At 47.4% G+C, this 17,230-nt stretch overlaps 1 protein-coding gene across 1 annotated transcript in view; it reads right to left on the bottom strand.

Moving 5' to 3' along the window:
* The window catches only part of LOC142590050 (uncharacterized), a 260,031-nt gene that overhangs the window by 10,330 nt on the left and 232,471 nt on the right, over window positions 1-17,230 (bottom strand). The window contains exons 2-3 of the mRNA XM_075701881.1: window positions 3,795-5,131; window positions 2,824-2,972 (exon numbers count right to left, since the gene is read on the bottom strand). Coding sequence (XP_075557996.1) covers window positions 2,824-2,972; window positions 3,795-5,131 — 1,486 coding nt within the window. The remainder of the gene's footprint in view (window positions 1-2,823; window positions 2,973-3,794; window positions 5,132-17,230) is intronic.

Here is a 17,230-nt window from a genome sequence, read left to right as displayed (position 1 = left end):
TATGAAATTTATAATACTACCCATGTCCCTTCTGTTTATCATACGAGACGATGCGATAAATCTTTCTTTTTGTTTCCTGTAACATATGAAGAAGTCCTTACTGAGATTTTTAACTTAAAGGACACAAGTCCTGGTTTTGATGGAATTTCCGCATTTCATTTAAAGCTTGTTGCTCCGACTATTTCAGATGCTCTCAGTAACTTAATTAACCTTATGTTCAAGACCGGTATATTCCCTAGAAGTCTAAAAAAAGCTAAAGTCATTCCTGTTCATAAAAAGGGTGACAAAGCTCAAGTCGCGAACTATCGTCCCATATGTATTTTACCTTCAATTAGTAAAGTTGTAGAAAAATTAATACATCGTCGTATTAACATTTACCTTAACAAATTTAGCTTGCTGAAACCCTGTCAGTTCGGTTTTCGTTCAGGAGGCTCGACTAACTTGGCCTTGCTAGCATTAACTGATTATATTCGACATTCACTTGATCTCGGATACTTTGTTGGCTCGGCCTTTTTAGACTTTACTAAAGCCTTCGATACAATAAACCACAAAGTTTTATTTACTAAACTGGAGTCTGTTGGCATTTCTGGTCCAGCTCTTAATTTATTAAAAAGTTATCTGTTTAATCGGGAATTAACAGTGTACGCAGGCGGGGCTTTCGCTGAAAGCAAAATTATTAACCAAGGAGTGCCTCAGGGCTCGATTTTAGGTCCACTATTATTTACCATTTATATAAATGATTTACCTGACTGCCTTAATTATACCCTACCTATATTATACGCCGACGATACAACTGTTGCCCTCTCGGATAAATCATTACTTTCACTAACATTGAAATTAAACAGTGATCTGTCAAAAATTACTGAATGGTGTAACGCCAATTTTCTAGTTATAAACCCTACGAAAACGCAATTCATGGTATTTAAGTCATCACAGAGACATTTACCTTGCTCTCCGACCATAACTCTGAATGGGCATGACATTCCTGCCTCCACTTGTGTTTCTTTCCTCGGCATCAAATTAGATCCCCACCTTAAGTTTACTAACCACATTGCACACATCAAACAAAAAACAGCATTTGGCATTAGAGCACTACTCAAATCACGTGCATTTTTTTCCAAAGAAGCATTATTATCGTTATACTTCGCTTTCATTCATAGCCATATCATTTATGGTATCGCTTCTTGGGGTAATACTTATCATTGTCATCTTTCCTCTATTCAGCACATTCAAAATCAGGCTATCCGCATTATAACGCGAAGCCATTTTTTCTCTAACGCCTCTTCACAACTGCGTACAAACCGCATTCTTCAAGTTACTGATTTGTTTAACTATCATTTAGCGATATTATTTTTCAAATTACTAAATCAACAAGTTTCTTACAACTTTGTTAGTTCTGATCTCCTTTTTAATCCCAATAACACAAGGTTTGCAGCACAAGGAAATTTCTTGTTGCCTTTATGTCATACTAATTACGGAAAGATGGCTTCCTCTTTTTGCGCGCTTAAACTTTGGAACAGTCTTCCATATTCCATTAAGTTGTCAACTACCTTGTACTCTTTCAAATATGAGCTCAAGAATTATTTGCTGTCTGATTAATTTCCTACAATGTTATTTTGCTAATTAGAAGCTGTGGAATTACCATTGATTGTGCATCTTTCCTTTTGTTTTTTATGTGTGTCGTCACTGAGTTTCTTGGTTATATTTTGCTTATTTCATGATTTGTTTCTCTGCTCTCTATTCCGCTTTATTCTTTTTGTATAACTTCTAAACCAAGGGTCCCGGTGCAGTCTCTGACTTTGGGACCCTTGTCTGTATACCAAATTTTGTAACAAATTATTATGAACGAATAATAAACTGAAACTGAAACTGAAACTGAAACGGCACGTATTGCAATTTACGAATTGTATCCGCTTGCAAGACGTATCCACTTGAAATGAATTTCTAGGATAGCATCAGTTTCGAGATATTTCCCAAAGTAGGGGACGAAATACGCGGGCATTCCAGTAACATTTGTGCGTCAATGAGCGTTCAAAAAAAAAAGTAAGTGGAACAACAGTGGATTATTATGGCAAGTTTAATGGCGGATATCTCCAAACTGGCGTCATTCTGGAAATTAATTCCGAGTGGATATGCCTCGCAAGCTCGCCCGCTATAGCTCGTAAATTGCAATGTGTGCCGCAAAGTAACTAATTCAAAAGATCATTAGTTAAGCTTTCGATAATTAGTTGAGCATTCGTCTCGATTTCTCGAGCAAGCGTTGTCCGCCTCTCTGAGTAATCTAGCTCAAGGACTCGAAATATGTTTTCTGCAACAGGCTAGTATTTAAAAATTCCGTAAAACTTCAAAACGATCACCTTGCAGAATAGTGGTCTTGCACGACTATGTACTCGGGAAGGTAACGCACAGAGCGTGCGACAGCGTGCTTCACGTGAAATTTTTACGAACTTATGCAATGCGCGCAGTTTGGAAACATGTATATCTATATAAACTGAAGCACGCCTAAAGGAAAGGTCAAACAGATTTTCATCGCGAACACGTTCGATTCGAGAAAGAAATGGCAGGAACTTCCGCGGTTCAACAATGTTCCCACAGTATTATTTTTGTTTTTAGACGCTGGCTGCATGATCTACGCGCATCGAACTTTTCGTTGTCCCGGGTCCGCAACGCCGCTTGCGCGACAAGTTGGAGTCAGCGGCTGGTCAACGAGCTCTCCTACCCTGTGCGGTCAATACCAACGTCAATACCATTCGTCAGGCGGGGAGAACGAGTTACGCGGTGATCGCGCGTAAGTAAAAGCTACAAAACTGCCTCGTCACTCACCGGCCACCGACAGTATCCGCAGGCTCTTCATGGTGCACAGGTGTTGCAGGCCGAAGTCTCGTATCTGCGAGCACCAGCGCAGATAAAGGACCGACAGGTTGGGGATCGTGGACAGGTAGCCCAGGCCGATGTCCGTGATGTGCATACACCTGCGGACGAGAGGCGCAATTCGTCAGGTCTGCGTACGCGTCCGCGTAGCCTGTATGTACGCACGTAAGCATGCCAGGACTTGGTAACAGTCGAACGCTTTTACGACGAAGTGCTTCGGGTCTCCGAAATCACTTCGTTATACGGGTCACTTCGTTGTATTGGGTCGCGCACCGCATAGCGCACGCAAGAACCGGGACAGAATTATTCCTTCGTTATACCGGTCATTTCGTTGTACACAGGCGCTCGGGTGTATATACAGCCTGCAGGGTATGTACTACCGTGGCACGCGCATGTGCTGCTTCGTGAAAATTATACAGGAGTATTCTGCAGGCAGTTCAATACCACGCTGAACGAAGTCTTTCACGGTATCGTGAACGTTTTTTCATCGGTCGTAAAAATGCAGCAGGTTCTGCACCATTGACAGAATGATCACGTTAACATTCACCGGAATAAAATATACAGTGTGGACTGACTGACAGAAGAAGGCGAAGAAAAAAGTTCAAGAGCTTCGCCAACAGATTTGCATGCGGCCAAGCGAGCCGTCATATCTGAACGACAAGTTGTGGGTCGAAGCCGAAATAACACGAGCTGCCACAGAAACAAGTCGGGCGCGCTAAGTGTCTCTTCAACGTGGCGCCAAGTATGTAAAGCCGCGAGCTAAGAGTTTTCTGCGACAACAGTGCACGTGCAGGGCTAGTATAATACTGAGTGTGCCAGAGACCTGGCATATAGTGTGCATATGAGGCAGTGCGCGCGAGGATCGAACGCGCATCGAACAGTCAAAAAAATAAAAAATAAAAGAGGCGAGGCGGTCGACGCACCGGTCTAGGGTGAGCTGCTGCAGCTGCGTCATGTCGCACGCGATGAACTCGAGGCTGGCGTCGGTGACGCGCGGGCACCACGACAGGTCGAGCACGCGCAGCTGCCGCAGGTTCTCGGCGAGCAGCTCGACGCCGTCGTCGCTGATCTTGGTGCAGCCCGATAGCGACAGCTCGCGCAGCTGGGGCACCGCCTGCACCAGCTGCACCAGACCCTGGTTGGTGAGCTCCCAGCAGGAGCGCAGTCTCAGCACGACCAGCTGCGACTGGTGCTGCAGCTGCTGCTGCTGCAGCTGCTGTTGGTGATGGTGGTGCGAACCCATTCCTCCTCCTCCTCCGAGGTGGGCCAGCGAGGCGTCGGTGACGTGGTACGCCTGCAGGTTGAGCTCTCGCAGAGCGGGGAGCAGCTGCGCGACGGCGGCCAGCGTCTCGTCGGCCACGTTGATGCAGTCGGCGAGCGTCAGCGACGTGACCGTGGGTCGCAGCGCGGCCCACAGTCCGGCGTCCGTCAGCTCGTTGCAGCCGAAGAGCTCGAGCGCCGAGACGCGAGGCGCGGCCGCCAGGAGGGACTCGAGCCCGCGGTCCGAGACGCTCGAGCATCGCAGCGCCACGAGCCGCGCGCGGCTCAGCAGCGCGGCGCCCAGCGACACGACGTCGGCGAGGTCCTCGTCCGAGGCGCCGACGAGCCAGACGGCGTCCATGCCGCGCCGCTCGAGCGACTCGAGCAGCCGGCGGCGCGAGTCGGCGCCCTCCCGGCGCAGCTCCCGGCACCGCAGCACGGCGGCCATGTCTCGCCAGTGGCGAGGGTCGTACAGGGCGTCCCTCCACGCGCGACACACCGAGGCGAGGGGCAGCCGCTCGCGGCCCCGAAAGTGCGAGAACAGGCGCGACAGGAACTCCGGGTCGCGCAGCATCTCGGCGGCCGTTCGGGGACGCGTCGCGGCGGCCGCCGCGACTACGGCCGCTGCCGCCGCGGCGGCGTTCGACGTCGCGACCGCGGCGGCGGGGTCGCGCGCGGCAGCGGTGGCGGCCGCCGGGGCGGCCGCCGGAGCGTTGGCTGTTGCGGAACCGCCGACGCGTCCGGGCGGCGCTCCTCCTGCATTTCCCGTTCCTCCTCCGCGGCCGCGTCTGGTCGCTGTCGCCGCGCCGACGCTGTTGCCGCCTCCGGTCGCGGGCGACTCGTGTTGCAGTCCACCCTTGGCTCGCACGGCGAGCCCGTTGAAGCAGCGGCTCAGCTCGGCCGCCGCTCGCTTGGTGAAGCTCACCTCGGCCATCGCGGCCAAGCCGTACACGGCGGTGGTGCGCGCTACGCCATGGCGCCGGACGCCGGCATCGATCCCCTGGCGCGCGGAGCGCGCGTGACGTCAGCTGAGGGGTACGGGTTGTCGGGGAGGAAGGGAGCAGCGGGGGGAGAACGCACGTGGGTGCGCGCGCGGAAACGCGCGTTCCCTTCTCCGCAGCCTGTTCGCGCAGCCGAAGGTTGTGGGTGTGGGGGGTGGCGATGGGTGCTGGCAGACGGGCTGTCGCACGCTGTGGAGCGAGTGAGTGAGCGAGCGCCCGTACCTCTCAATGGAAATCCAAGCTCCGGCGCTGACGCACAGTGTGCGTACCATGCGCCACCATTGCTCTCTCTCTCTCTTTTCCCCAGATTCGGTCGTGGCCAACGCTGGGGGAAGCGCGCCCTTCACTCCGCTGGTGTCGTACGTGCGCGTTGCGCGGATTGCGCGCATTCTCGACGTTTTCCAGTTGGCGTTAGAGACGCCTCGCCTTGAGGGATCGCGCAGCGCGACAAGGGAGAGGAGGGTGGAAGGAAAGAGACGACCCTGGGCGCGCCGGCTTAGCGAGTGACGGTTAAGCTCGCGCGCAAAGGCATTATCCCGCGTAAGGATGAGAAATACGATATAGGAGCAGAAAAAGAAAAGGGGGCCATTTGTGGAACCGAAGAAGGCCACGCGGCTTCCTGAGAAAAACAGTTTGCATTCTGCGCCACTCCGTTTAGTACTCCCGTTTTTATACCGCGAACTCTGGAGCCAAGTTCGGCGCACTGCGAAAGCCTACGTTTGCCTCTTTATTCCAAGAACACGAAACTCAAACAGAAACAAAGTTTTTTTACCTCTTCTTTTCTTGTCCGCAGACGATTCCCTCGTTTGTTTTCTGGACCCACGAGGAGAGCTAGGAATACGCGCAATAAAGTTCACCCGTTTTTCAAAGTGGTGCTGCAGCAGCTCGTTAAAGAGAGCTCCGTCGAATGCGGCTTTGCCGCATTAAGCGTTATTATGCGGAGAAGCCAGACTCCAATATTCTTCGGGGATACCGTAGCATTCTTTTCTTCTTCTTCTTTTTCGGAGCAAACTAGACAAACACCAAAAATATGGTCAGGACAGCCGCTCACTTACGTCTTGTTTACGCTAACGACTACGCTGTCGATGACCTGCACCGACTGGTTCATTAGCACGTATTAAGACGACGCTTTTTTTAGCTCGGGGCCCGGGCTAATGCTTATTTCCCTCTGCATATACGTTTGAAACGAAGATGTCTCTCACGAGACAACGACTCAACCGATTTTAATGAAGCTGGTCGCATTGAATGGAAAAAGCACAATTCTACTCATTTCGGCAGCAAAGTTTTAATTAGGCGTCTGATATTTTTTTGACGAAAATTGCCCTATGTCAATAAATTTCGACAAAAAGGAATTGAAACACGAAGTTCGTAACTTCATAACTGTGAACCAAACATCTATCACGATTCTAAAGAAAGGAGTACCGACGTATCCATGCTCTAGAGATGATTAATGACGCTAATGCGATTACAAATCTATCTCGTGATAGATGTGTAATTTGGGATTATGTGTTTTATATGTCACGATGGTTATTATGAAGCGTGGCGCATACCTACTGGAACATACCCAGCGACCCAACTTGGCGTGAAATGAATAAAGGTTATTAGATCCGGACATAGATACCGGAAAGTGCGTGAAGTATCCCTAGAATGCTAATGTCATTAAAAGGGCATCTGCACTGCCGTTTGTAGCAGACAGATGTTATGCATTCAGAGGCAGACAGATGTTATCCTACACCTAAGTTCTCTCTCTCTCCCTCTTTCACTCCCCATTCCCCTCCCCACGTGTAGGGTAGCAAACTGGACTCAGTCTGGTTAACCTCCCTGCCTTTCCGTCTTCCCTTCTCTCTCTCTCTCTCTCTCTCTCTATTTCGCGGATTACGTAAAAATTATTTAATTGTTTACGGTTTTCGTTTTTCTTTATGCGGAGTTGACAAAATTGCTACGTTCTCCGCCGCTCTGAAATATGTGAATAATTACATTTTTTGAAAAAAATTGTAATTATTCACATATTTCAGAGTGGCGGAGAACGTAGCAATTTTGTCAACTCCGCATGTCTCGACAGCTGCACTTTAGAAAATTGCGATAGCCTTTATAAAGATGAGTTACAGTGTCGTAGGCTTGGCGCTTCTTTTTTATTATTGTTCATTCTTTTATATTTTTTGGGGGGGGGGGGCGTGGACGGCGACAATCTAGGATAGAAATTGGCAGTTTACACAAAGAAAGCCCTGCTCCCTACAATCGGTAGAGTTTAACTTTTTTTTTAACGCGACAATCCTAATCAAATCAGGTCAGTGGCGTAGCAAGAACACCTTGGTTTTCGCGAGTTGGTTCATCTTGAGAGTTTTCGTAAGACCGCGCTAAAGACGAAAACTAAAGGAACACACCACGACAGGACTGGCGCTACTTCCAACTGGCGTTGACTATACAAACGGTCATCTATTTATGCTCTGTGCCTAAAGTTCATCATGCACTCATCGTCATGCACACAAACGATTGTGAGTATGATGATGATTCCCAAATGACCCCTTTTTTTCTGCTCCTCACGTGTGCATGATGATGGATGCATGATGTACCTGATGCGCAGGGCATAAACGGATGACCGTTTGCAATAAACGCCAGTTGGCAGTAGCGCCTGTCCTGTCATACGTGTTTCTTTCATCATCGTCTTTAGCACGGTTTTATGAAAACTGTCGCAGCAAGAATTTTTTACGGGTTGAGGTGGTGGGGGGGGGGGGGGGGGAGTCGCGCACATTTACCTGGGGATGGAAGGGTGAGCACGGGAGAGGGTGGGATCGGCAGGAGCCATAGTAACACCAAAAAAGATTCTGCAGAAGGACTTGTCGGGCTAGTTGGTTGTTTGCTTAACGACACATTGCAGCGCGATGGGACAATTACAAAGAAGAGACGCAGACATGCGCCAGCGCCTGTGACGTGTGCCTGGGTTTCTTGTTTGTAATTGTGCCTTCGTGCTACAATATGCCGGCGGGGTGTGTGTGGGGGGGGGGGGGGGAGAGGTGGCACGTGCCCGGTGTGTCAGCCCCTGCATGCCTGCACCACTGAATAAAGTTCAGTGGTGCATATATATTGAGACACCAAGACAGAAGCGCCCCCCACAAAGCGTGTCACTCAAAATAAATATCAGCTGAAAGTCAGCGCTTGTCTTCGTCGTTCTTTTGGTCCCTTGTCTCTGTATGCGCAGTAAGTGATGTTTGAAACATTCGTATGACAATTGATATGTTAGGTGATTTTTTTACAATATTTTCAAGTGTTTTGCAAAGTCCTGCCCATATGTTAATGGTGTACTTAAGAGCCATGCATAATCCACCAATTTTGTCCGCTTTAGATGTACTATTAGATGCAATTTACAAGTTTGTGATATCAATTTTCATTGCCGACTTACAGAGTTGTATACTTGATAGTTTTGTTGTTGTTCCTTTATTTCTTCTTTTTTTATTGAAAATTTGCGATTCGCAACAATTACAAAAAAATTGTCTGCCTTAATGAAAAAAATTCACTTCTACCAGTCACCAGAAATTTCACAATTTCACATTTCACAAACCTCATCAATTTTGGGTGCAGTGGTTGCCGAGAAAAACGATTTCTCCTTTCCCACGAAATTGGATAGGAAACCCCGAGCTAAAGCTTCCTCCTAATTACTTGCGCTACTTCCCGCGGCAAAAATTTTATTGCAATTTATCAATGGTAGCCGGCGACTTAGCGCGTCATATCCGCGTCGGACGAACACTGGGAATGACGCTGCAGTTTCTAGATAAGCGTTTCCAAAGTGTGACACGAAATGCATTGGTGTCCCAGTTATTTTTTGAGTTTCAACACACGGAAAGGCGTTTCGTTACACAAATCTAAGAGGAAGGAAACAATTCGTTTTATCGCGAACCTGACGTCACTTTTATCTCAAAACTGGCGCCATTTTCAACATTCCTTCCAAGTGGACGTGCCTTGCCGACTCGTTGGCTTCTTCGAGTAATCCAGCTCAATGTAGATGTGTGCTATAGGCCATACAGGCGAAATAAAAAAAAAATTCTGTTAACGTTAAAAAAAAGGCACCTTGTGTACACTGGGTCCAATACCCGATATGTACACCGTACGCGCGCTGTGAACGCAGGAGTGAATGCGTCCGTACAGAACGTTCCCGCGCAAAAATATTCGCGTTCACACTTGCGTTCACACCGAACGTGACCGGAACACGCGTGCATCGCGTCACACCGCAGCGTATTAAGCGAGTTCTCTCGAATTAAGCGCGTATTAAGCGAGTTCAAGATAACTCTGCATGCCCTAGCTTTCCTTCCCCTCATCCTCATTCATCCCTACAGTTTCACTCCACTTCCCCCCTTCTCTCTTCCCCACTGCAGAGCAGCTGGCTACAGAGCGCACCAGCTCGGACCAATTGTTCAGCTCAGCTCTGCCTTTTTTGCGCTAAAAGAAGATCCTGCAGAGCTATAAACCCTAGAACAAACAGTCACAAACCTCAGAGCGTTGTGAATAAGTTAATATAACAGTTTTTCTATACAACCAGTTTCGGTTTCGTTTTTCCGGCGGATGCTGTGTCTTGACGTCACGACAAAGTATGATGGTCACGTGGAACTAAAACCCCTTAAACTTCGTAAAGTAGCGACACTCTCCTCCCCCACCTTCAGTCTTCCTCGTTTCTCCTCTCTTTCACGCTCCCTCCTCGACCGTGGCGCCGCCTACACTGCTCGAGGGTAGCAACGGCGCCAACATGTTGCTCCTCGTTACTCTGTAGACGCTTCTCGAGCAAAAATGGCGCTGATGCACGGTGCGATGGCCCACGTGATGCTATTAGGCCAATAGCGATGCGGCGTCGGCGTCGGCCTCAGCGCACGAGGAGGAGGCGGAATTCTTCAAAGCGTCATCGTCATCATCATCATCATCAGCCTGGTTACGCCCACTGCAGGGCAAAGGCCTCTCCCATACTTCTCCAACAACCCCGGTCATGTACTAATTGTGGCCATGCCGTGCCTGCAAACTTCTTAATCTCATCCGCCCACCTAACTTTCTGCCGCCCCCTGCTACGCTTCCCTTCCCTTGGGATCCACTCCGTAACCCTTAATGACCATCGGTTATCTTCCCTCCTCATTACATGTCCTGCCCATGCCCATTTCTTTTTCTTGATTTCAACTAAGATGTCATTAACTCGCGTTTGTTCCCTCACCCAATCTGCTCTTTTCTTGTCCCTTAACGTTACACCTATCATTCTTCTTTCCATAGCTCGTTGCGTCGTCCTCAATTTGAGTAGGACCCTTTTCGTAAGCCTCCAGTTTTCTGCCCCGTAGGTGAGTACTGGTAAGACACAGCTGTTATATACTTTTCTCTTGAGGGATAATGGCAACCTGCTGTTCATGATCTGAGAATGCCTGCCAAAGGCACCCCAGCCCATTCTTATTCTTCTGATTATTTCCGTCTCATGATACGGATCCGCCGTCACTACCTGCCCTAAGTAGATGTATTCCCTTACGACTTCCAGTGCCTCGCTGCCTATTGTAAATTGCTGTTCACTTCCGAGTCTGTTAAGCATTACTTTAGTTTTTTGCAGATTAATTTTTAGACCCACTCTTCTGCTTTGCCTCTCCAGGTCAGTGAGCATGCATTGCAATTGGTCCCCTGAGTTACTAAGCAAGGCAATATCATCAGCGAATCGCAAGTTACTAAGGTATTCTCCATTAACTTTTATCCCCAATTCTTCCCGATCCAGTTCTCTGAATACCTCCTGTAAACACGCTGTGAATAGCATTGGAGATATTGTATCTCCCTGCCTGACGCCTTTCTTTATTGGGATTTTGCTGCTTGCTTTATGGAGGACTAAGGTGGCTGTGGAGCCGCTATATATATCTTTCAGTATTTTTACATACGGCTCGTCTACACCCTGATTCCGTATTGCCTCCATGACTGCTGAGGTTTCGACAGAATCAAATGCTTTCTCGTAATCAATGAAAGCTACATATAAGGGTTGGTTATATTCCGCACATTTCTCTATCACCTGATTGATAGTGTGAATATGATCTATTGTTGAGTAGCCTTTACGGAATCCTGCCTGGTCCTTTGCTTGGCAGAAGTCTAAGGTGTTCCTGATTCTATTTGCGATTACCTTAGTAAATAGTTTGTAGGCAACGGACAGTAAGCTGATCGGTCTATAATTTTTCAAGTCTTCGGCGTCCCCTTTCTTATGGATTAGGATTATGTTAGCGTTCTTCCAAGATTCCGGTACGCTCGAGGTCATGAGGCATTGCGTATACAGGGTGGCCAGTTTCTCTAGAACAATGTGTCCACCATCCTTCAACAAATCTGCTGTTACCTGATCCTCCCCAGCTGCCTTCCCCCTTTGCATAGCTCCTAAGGCTTTCTTTACTTCTTCCGGCGTTACCTTTGGGATTTCGAATTCCTCTAGACTATTTTCTCTTCCATTATCGTCGTAGGTGCCACTGGTACTGTACTGGCACTACTTTACGAAGTTTAAGGGGCGTTACGTGGAACTAGGGCACCGCGACGTTTCGATGTCCTCGCTCCGGCTCACTCGGTCGGCGCATGTGCAATGTCCTGCTCATGGTCTTGCTCCTCCGACATACCGTGTCGTGACGTCTCGACACAGCGTCCTTCTGGAAACGAAATCGAAACTAGCAGTAGAAAAGCTCTCACGTCACATTATTAATGGTGCTGTGAGGCTTGTCACTCTTCGTTTTTTCTAGGGTTTGGAGGTACGTAGGACTTTTACTTAACGCAAGAAATGAATAGTCGAAAATGTCATGACAGCTAGCATACCCTTTCTAAAGTGCTGGAATTTTGTCGACTACTGAGCATGAGTCACCCGTGCTTGTGATCATAACCTTTGGAAAGAACAAAAAATCAATTCTGCGGTTTTACGCTGTCATAACCATTCCTTGTTACGTGGGCATTCGGCATTTTGAAAGTTCTTTTTTGTTTTGTTTGTTTGTTTTCGCATATTTCTCCGCTCTAGGAAACTGTGTAGCCTGCAATGCGACCGAGATTAGTAAAAAAGAACTGCAACATGTTGCAGAGGACGTGTCGTATAGGTTTTAAATTGTTCCGAGGTCGTTTCAAGAACACTAAGGTTATTACAAATTATGACTTTTTTTTTCAGATTTTATGTCGCGATTTATTTGATTGCCTGCTCACTACGCTGTCGGTCAACATTCAGTGCTATCTACAAGTCGTCTATTTGGCGAGGAACTTACGTTACTTGTGTACTTACTTACTAGCGTACCCCTATTCATGCAAGACATCAATATTTCATTTTATCCTTCATTTTATCAAGGCTTTACTTGGCAGCATTGTCTGTCGGCTCCATGTGTTTTTTACCAGGTCCATTGCTAAGTTGAATCCATCCATCCATGTGTTTTTTTTTGCTGATTAAAAATGAAGCACCTCCCTTCCACATGTCCTTCTATAGATCACAATCGAGGTTTGCATGCCTCCAACGTTTACAGATGTGACGCTGTCTGCGTCGTATTCGAGTTATAGATTAAATTACATTCGCATTCGTATCGTAGTCATTATTGCTATCGACAGTGGCGTAACCAGGAAGTGTTCATTTTGCACTTTGTGTTATGCCACGTGTATTGGTAGCGATAAATTTCGGAAGCGAGGAGGGAGGGTGTGTTGGTATGCCTCCCCCCTCCCCTGGCTAGGAAGCCCCTGGTTAAGGGAGGGTCTAGCCAGGGGCGTCGACCAGGGGTGTATTCTCCCCCTCCCCCCCCCCCCCCGTAGCTAGGCCCCTGGTTAACCAGGGGCGTAAGCAGGGGGTGTATTCTCTAGAGGCTTATTCCCGACTCGTGTTCACTTGAAGTGAGGGAAATGGAGAGAGAGAGAAAAAAAACGCCATTCGTATACCGCTAACGAATAAATAACGTTTAATATCGACAGCTTTATACACGGCTGCATTGCGCTCGCCTGAGCAAGTGTCCGAAACGTTTTACGTTAATTATATATATTTTTTCAATTTTTTCATCGTTAAGCTCGCGGAAACAGGTATTTCATTGTTTTCGAATCATTGTGTTTTACTTTTGTTCTGCACTGAACAAGTGTTTACATTTGTTTATTGACTGTTTTTCATTGCTGATGCCCACACGCCACTCATTACAAGGGGGCTGCGGACTCGTCAAGCCGCCTACTGGCAGCTTTTTTTCCGTTGTCCTCCATCTGTAATGTACGTGGTGGAAATAAAGATTTGATTTGATTTGAAAAAGAAAACACTTTTTTCTTTTCAACCGTTGTACAGGCGTACGTAAAAGAATCTCTGCATTCTCATATTTCGTTCCATTTCCTTTACGTTATAACAAAGGGCAATGCGCCGGCGACTAGGGACAATGAGTGCGTTTTGACGCGGCATCTTTCCAGCTGCCACAAGCGAGCGCGCCGTCCGCGTGAGCATTTTCAGCAGCACGGCTGCATACAAGTGAAGCACAGGTGGGTTCTTTCCGTTTTCATTTTATTTAAAAAGAAAAGACTTTTGCATTCCTATCTGCGATTACGTTGTGCTTCGTGAGCGTCCCGGAAAACCAGTGAGTACTAACAATTAACGGCCCTACATAGAACAGCGCACTTGCTCACACGTGCACGCGTACTCTCGCGGTATCTCGCACAGTTCTCGTTCTCCAGGTCTCGCACGCTCGGCGCGCGTCCTCAGTGCGTGCGAGAGAGCGAGGGACACTACTTCAAATGCATACATACAAGTCAGACGCCTGTATGCGAGGAATATCGTTACAACGAAATTACCTGAATAACAAAGCATTTGAACTCTGTTTCCGGTTGCATATATTGAAGATCTATGGAAGGCACAGCGCCTTAGCAACCGCGGTTGAACGCGATTGGCTGGAACGCCGCCGGCGTCACGCTCTACGCCCGTTGCAACCGCTGCGAGAGTACGTCGCGCCACCTAACGGCTTTTACCCTAACCTAACCTAAGCCTAACCACGACCGGACTCGACTCACTCGCTCCTCCGCGCTCAGCAGAGAGTCGAGTCCTGCCGTGGCCTATAGCCCAGCCCTAACCCTAACCTATAGCCTACCGTGGGCGACTCGCAAAGGCAATAGAGAGTTTTAGAATAGGGGCCCCAAAGAGCTTTGCGGGTGTTAGCGTTGGGACATGCAGGAGTGAAGAGTTTCAGAATAGGGCTTTGCGTTTGCGGATAGCGTCTTGCGCTGACAGCGCCACCACGGCGTCAAAGAAAAACTATTAGAAATAGTTAAACGAGATGTACCATTTTATGATAGGAATAGTAATTTTGACTTGCGTGTATTCGCGTTTAATTACAATTTAGAGGTTATTCTTCAAGCGGCAAACAGTTAGTTGCGCTTAGTTTTGAGCAACAAAACCAACTTTACGTGCCTTCACCAGCCAAGCTTAGCCGTGTTTGGCCTACGAGCCATGAAATCCACAATCGAATTCGGAATCAGCGGCGTCTAATGAATCAATCTTCATAACACACGCTAGCTGAGAGAAAGCGATAACCGCAGTCACTTCTCCTAGCTTGTGAACTTCACGCGTTACCGCGAATCAAACCCAGTTTGGTGCTAGGTTAGAGCCGTCGCTTCGATGGGTGCCGCCATGTTTGTTGACGCAAAGCTTCTGGGGCCGCTATTTGGGCTCCCGCTAAATCGGTGAAATGGCGTTCCCAACGCAAAACCCAAACGCAGTCTGCGTCTTGCGCATGCGCAGTGGCTTCGACGCTATTTCTTTGGGGCCCCAAAACGTTTGGGGCCCCTATTCTAAAACTCTCTAATAATGCTAACGGCGTGACATCAGAGCGACGCCGGCGGTGCTTCAGCCATTCGCGTTCAACCGCGGTTTGCTGATGCGCTGTCCTTCTAGATTTTTCAATATACGCGTCCCCCGGTTCTATTGCGAGTGGTGTGGGCGCGCGACCTATACAGCGAAGTCTCCTGTATAACGAATGATATTTCGGAGGTCCCCAGTTGCGTCCGATTGTAGTCTGGACTCTCACTCCTTTTACGGAGATTTTGGGGCACGTGGAGACTGTAGGTTAACCTTGTCCAACGCGTCATAAAATTGACGCTAAATTAAATTTTGCGGTTTTAGGTGTCACTTAAAACCGCGATTTCATTACGAGGCGTGCCGTGTGTTAGAGGGGGGGGGGGAGGGACTCCGGAATAATTTTGATCACCTGGGGATTCTTCAATGAGCTACAGTGCGGTCATTGTAGCGCTACAATGTCGAAATGCGGCCACCGCAGTCGGTGTTCGAACCAGGCGACCTCGAGCTTAGCAGCGCAATGTCATAGTCGCTGGACTATACTGGGTGTCCCAACTGTCATGCGCCAATATTTAAAAAAAATGCAAATGCCTCGTAGGTGGACAGAACCAAGGTAATGTTGTTTGCCGTCGCTTCGGGATACTCCGTTTTTTTTTTTTTGGAAGGGGGGTGGGGAGATTCCACCTGATTAGACACTTATAGTCTTGATTAATTAATCAACTTCTCAACTATTATAGATAGATGAAAAGTGTCAATGAGAAAATTGTAGAGCAACGTGAAAAACTCCCGATACAGGTTTCTGTTGCTCAATACTTGCTACATAAAAGTGTTCTTTCTTTTTTTTTTTTTTACGAGCGTGAAAGAAGCCCGCGAATGCGCGCAGATTGCCTCCAGCGGCCAGTCGCGCCGCAATTTTGCGCAAGAAAAAAGAAAAAAAAAGACGCGAAGAGAAAGAACAGGTAAACAGGAAAGGCGCTCCAATTCCAAGCGTTCGCATCTAAACTAACCCAGCCACAATAGGCACGTGGCATTACGTTAGGCACGCGCACAAACTCACAAGGGCAGCTTGGGCATGTTGGTATGTGTACCGCACCAGAGCAACAGGGCAGACATGAGACAGGGACTAGAGCGTAGTAAGGCAGCATATAGCGCTTGCGTGATCCAGCGTGCTCTAGTCCCCGTCTCAAGTTTGCGCTATTGCTCCGACGTGCTAAGCTCATCGGAGATTGGATTTCCACGTCGCCACCCGCGACGTGGGAGAACCTGAGCTATAGTGGCTAAATGGGTACCACGCGAAGCGAGTTTGATCTTTCACCTTTGATTATTGGTTATTGCAATTAATGACCTTGGAATGCAGACCTTCATAGTTTCAAACTCTGCTTCCAAAAATGCAATCGTTTACCCCCCCGCCTTTTCCTTTCTTTTCTTCGTCGCATGCTTTCGATCGAATTTAGACGGAAACGTTAATTACCTCGTGAGCTCCTAACTAAATGCAATGAGAACGCAGAAAACGTTTTCCTTGGTACTGCTCCGTGTATTGACGAGGTTTGGCGCATATAAAGGTTGAGGCCAACTGTAAGCAGTTAAGCGAGTGATAAATATTTTTAGCAAAACATAATTAAAAAAATTTAGTACCGGAAAAAAATATAAAAGAAAGAAACAAACTGAGGGATACATCAAGTTTACAACTGTGCTAACTCAGAAATTATGTCACAGTAGTCCTGTAAGCTGCTCAGGTATTGAGATATCCGAAGCGGACAAGCACCGATATGAAATGAACGGCTTATTTTTGAGTACGGACTTTTGCATAACCCCCCACAAGCGTTGTAACAGTTTACGTTTATACAGAACTGGCTATATCTTTGCAGCAGACTCACAAATTTTCATACCTTCAGCTACAGTTTCTTTTTTTTTTTTTCGAACTTAGCAGTTTTGGACAATTTTTGTAAAGAATAATGTAACGCCCTAAATCAAAATATCGCTTCGTCTCTCTCTCTCTCTCTCTCTCTCTCTCTATATATATATATATATATATATATATATATATATATATATATATATATATATATATATATATATATATAATCAACAAATTTAATTCAAATCGGTGAAGCTCTTGTCGAATGCGTTTTACATGTATCTGGATAGGGAAATCTGGGTGCGGGCAAGCTCTCTTTCTGGCCATTTGAGGCATGCACAGAGATGCAGCCCCCAAAGGAACAAAACACGTCGTTTTAGGTCTTGTGAAATGCGAAAGTTTATCTTTTTGGCATATTTTCTTGTTCTCGTGGAGTAAATGAAGCAAAGACGTATGCATAGCCTCCGAGATTAA

Source organism: Dermacentor variabilis, chromosome 8, assembly GCF_050947875.1.
Source record: "Dermacentor variabilis isolate Ectoservices chromosome 8, ASM5094787v1, whole genome shotgun sequence".
NCBI classification, from domain to species: domain Eukaryota; kingdom Metazoa; phylum Arthropoda; class Arachnida; order Ixodida; family Ixodidae; genus Dermacentor; species Dermacentor variabilis.
Note: the sequence above shows the minus strand (reverse complement) of the source record. Positions and strands in the feature narration are given on the sequence as shown.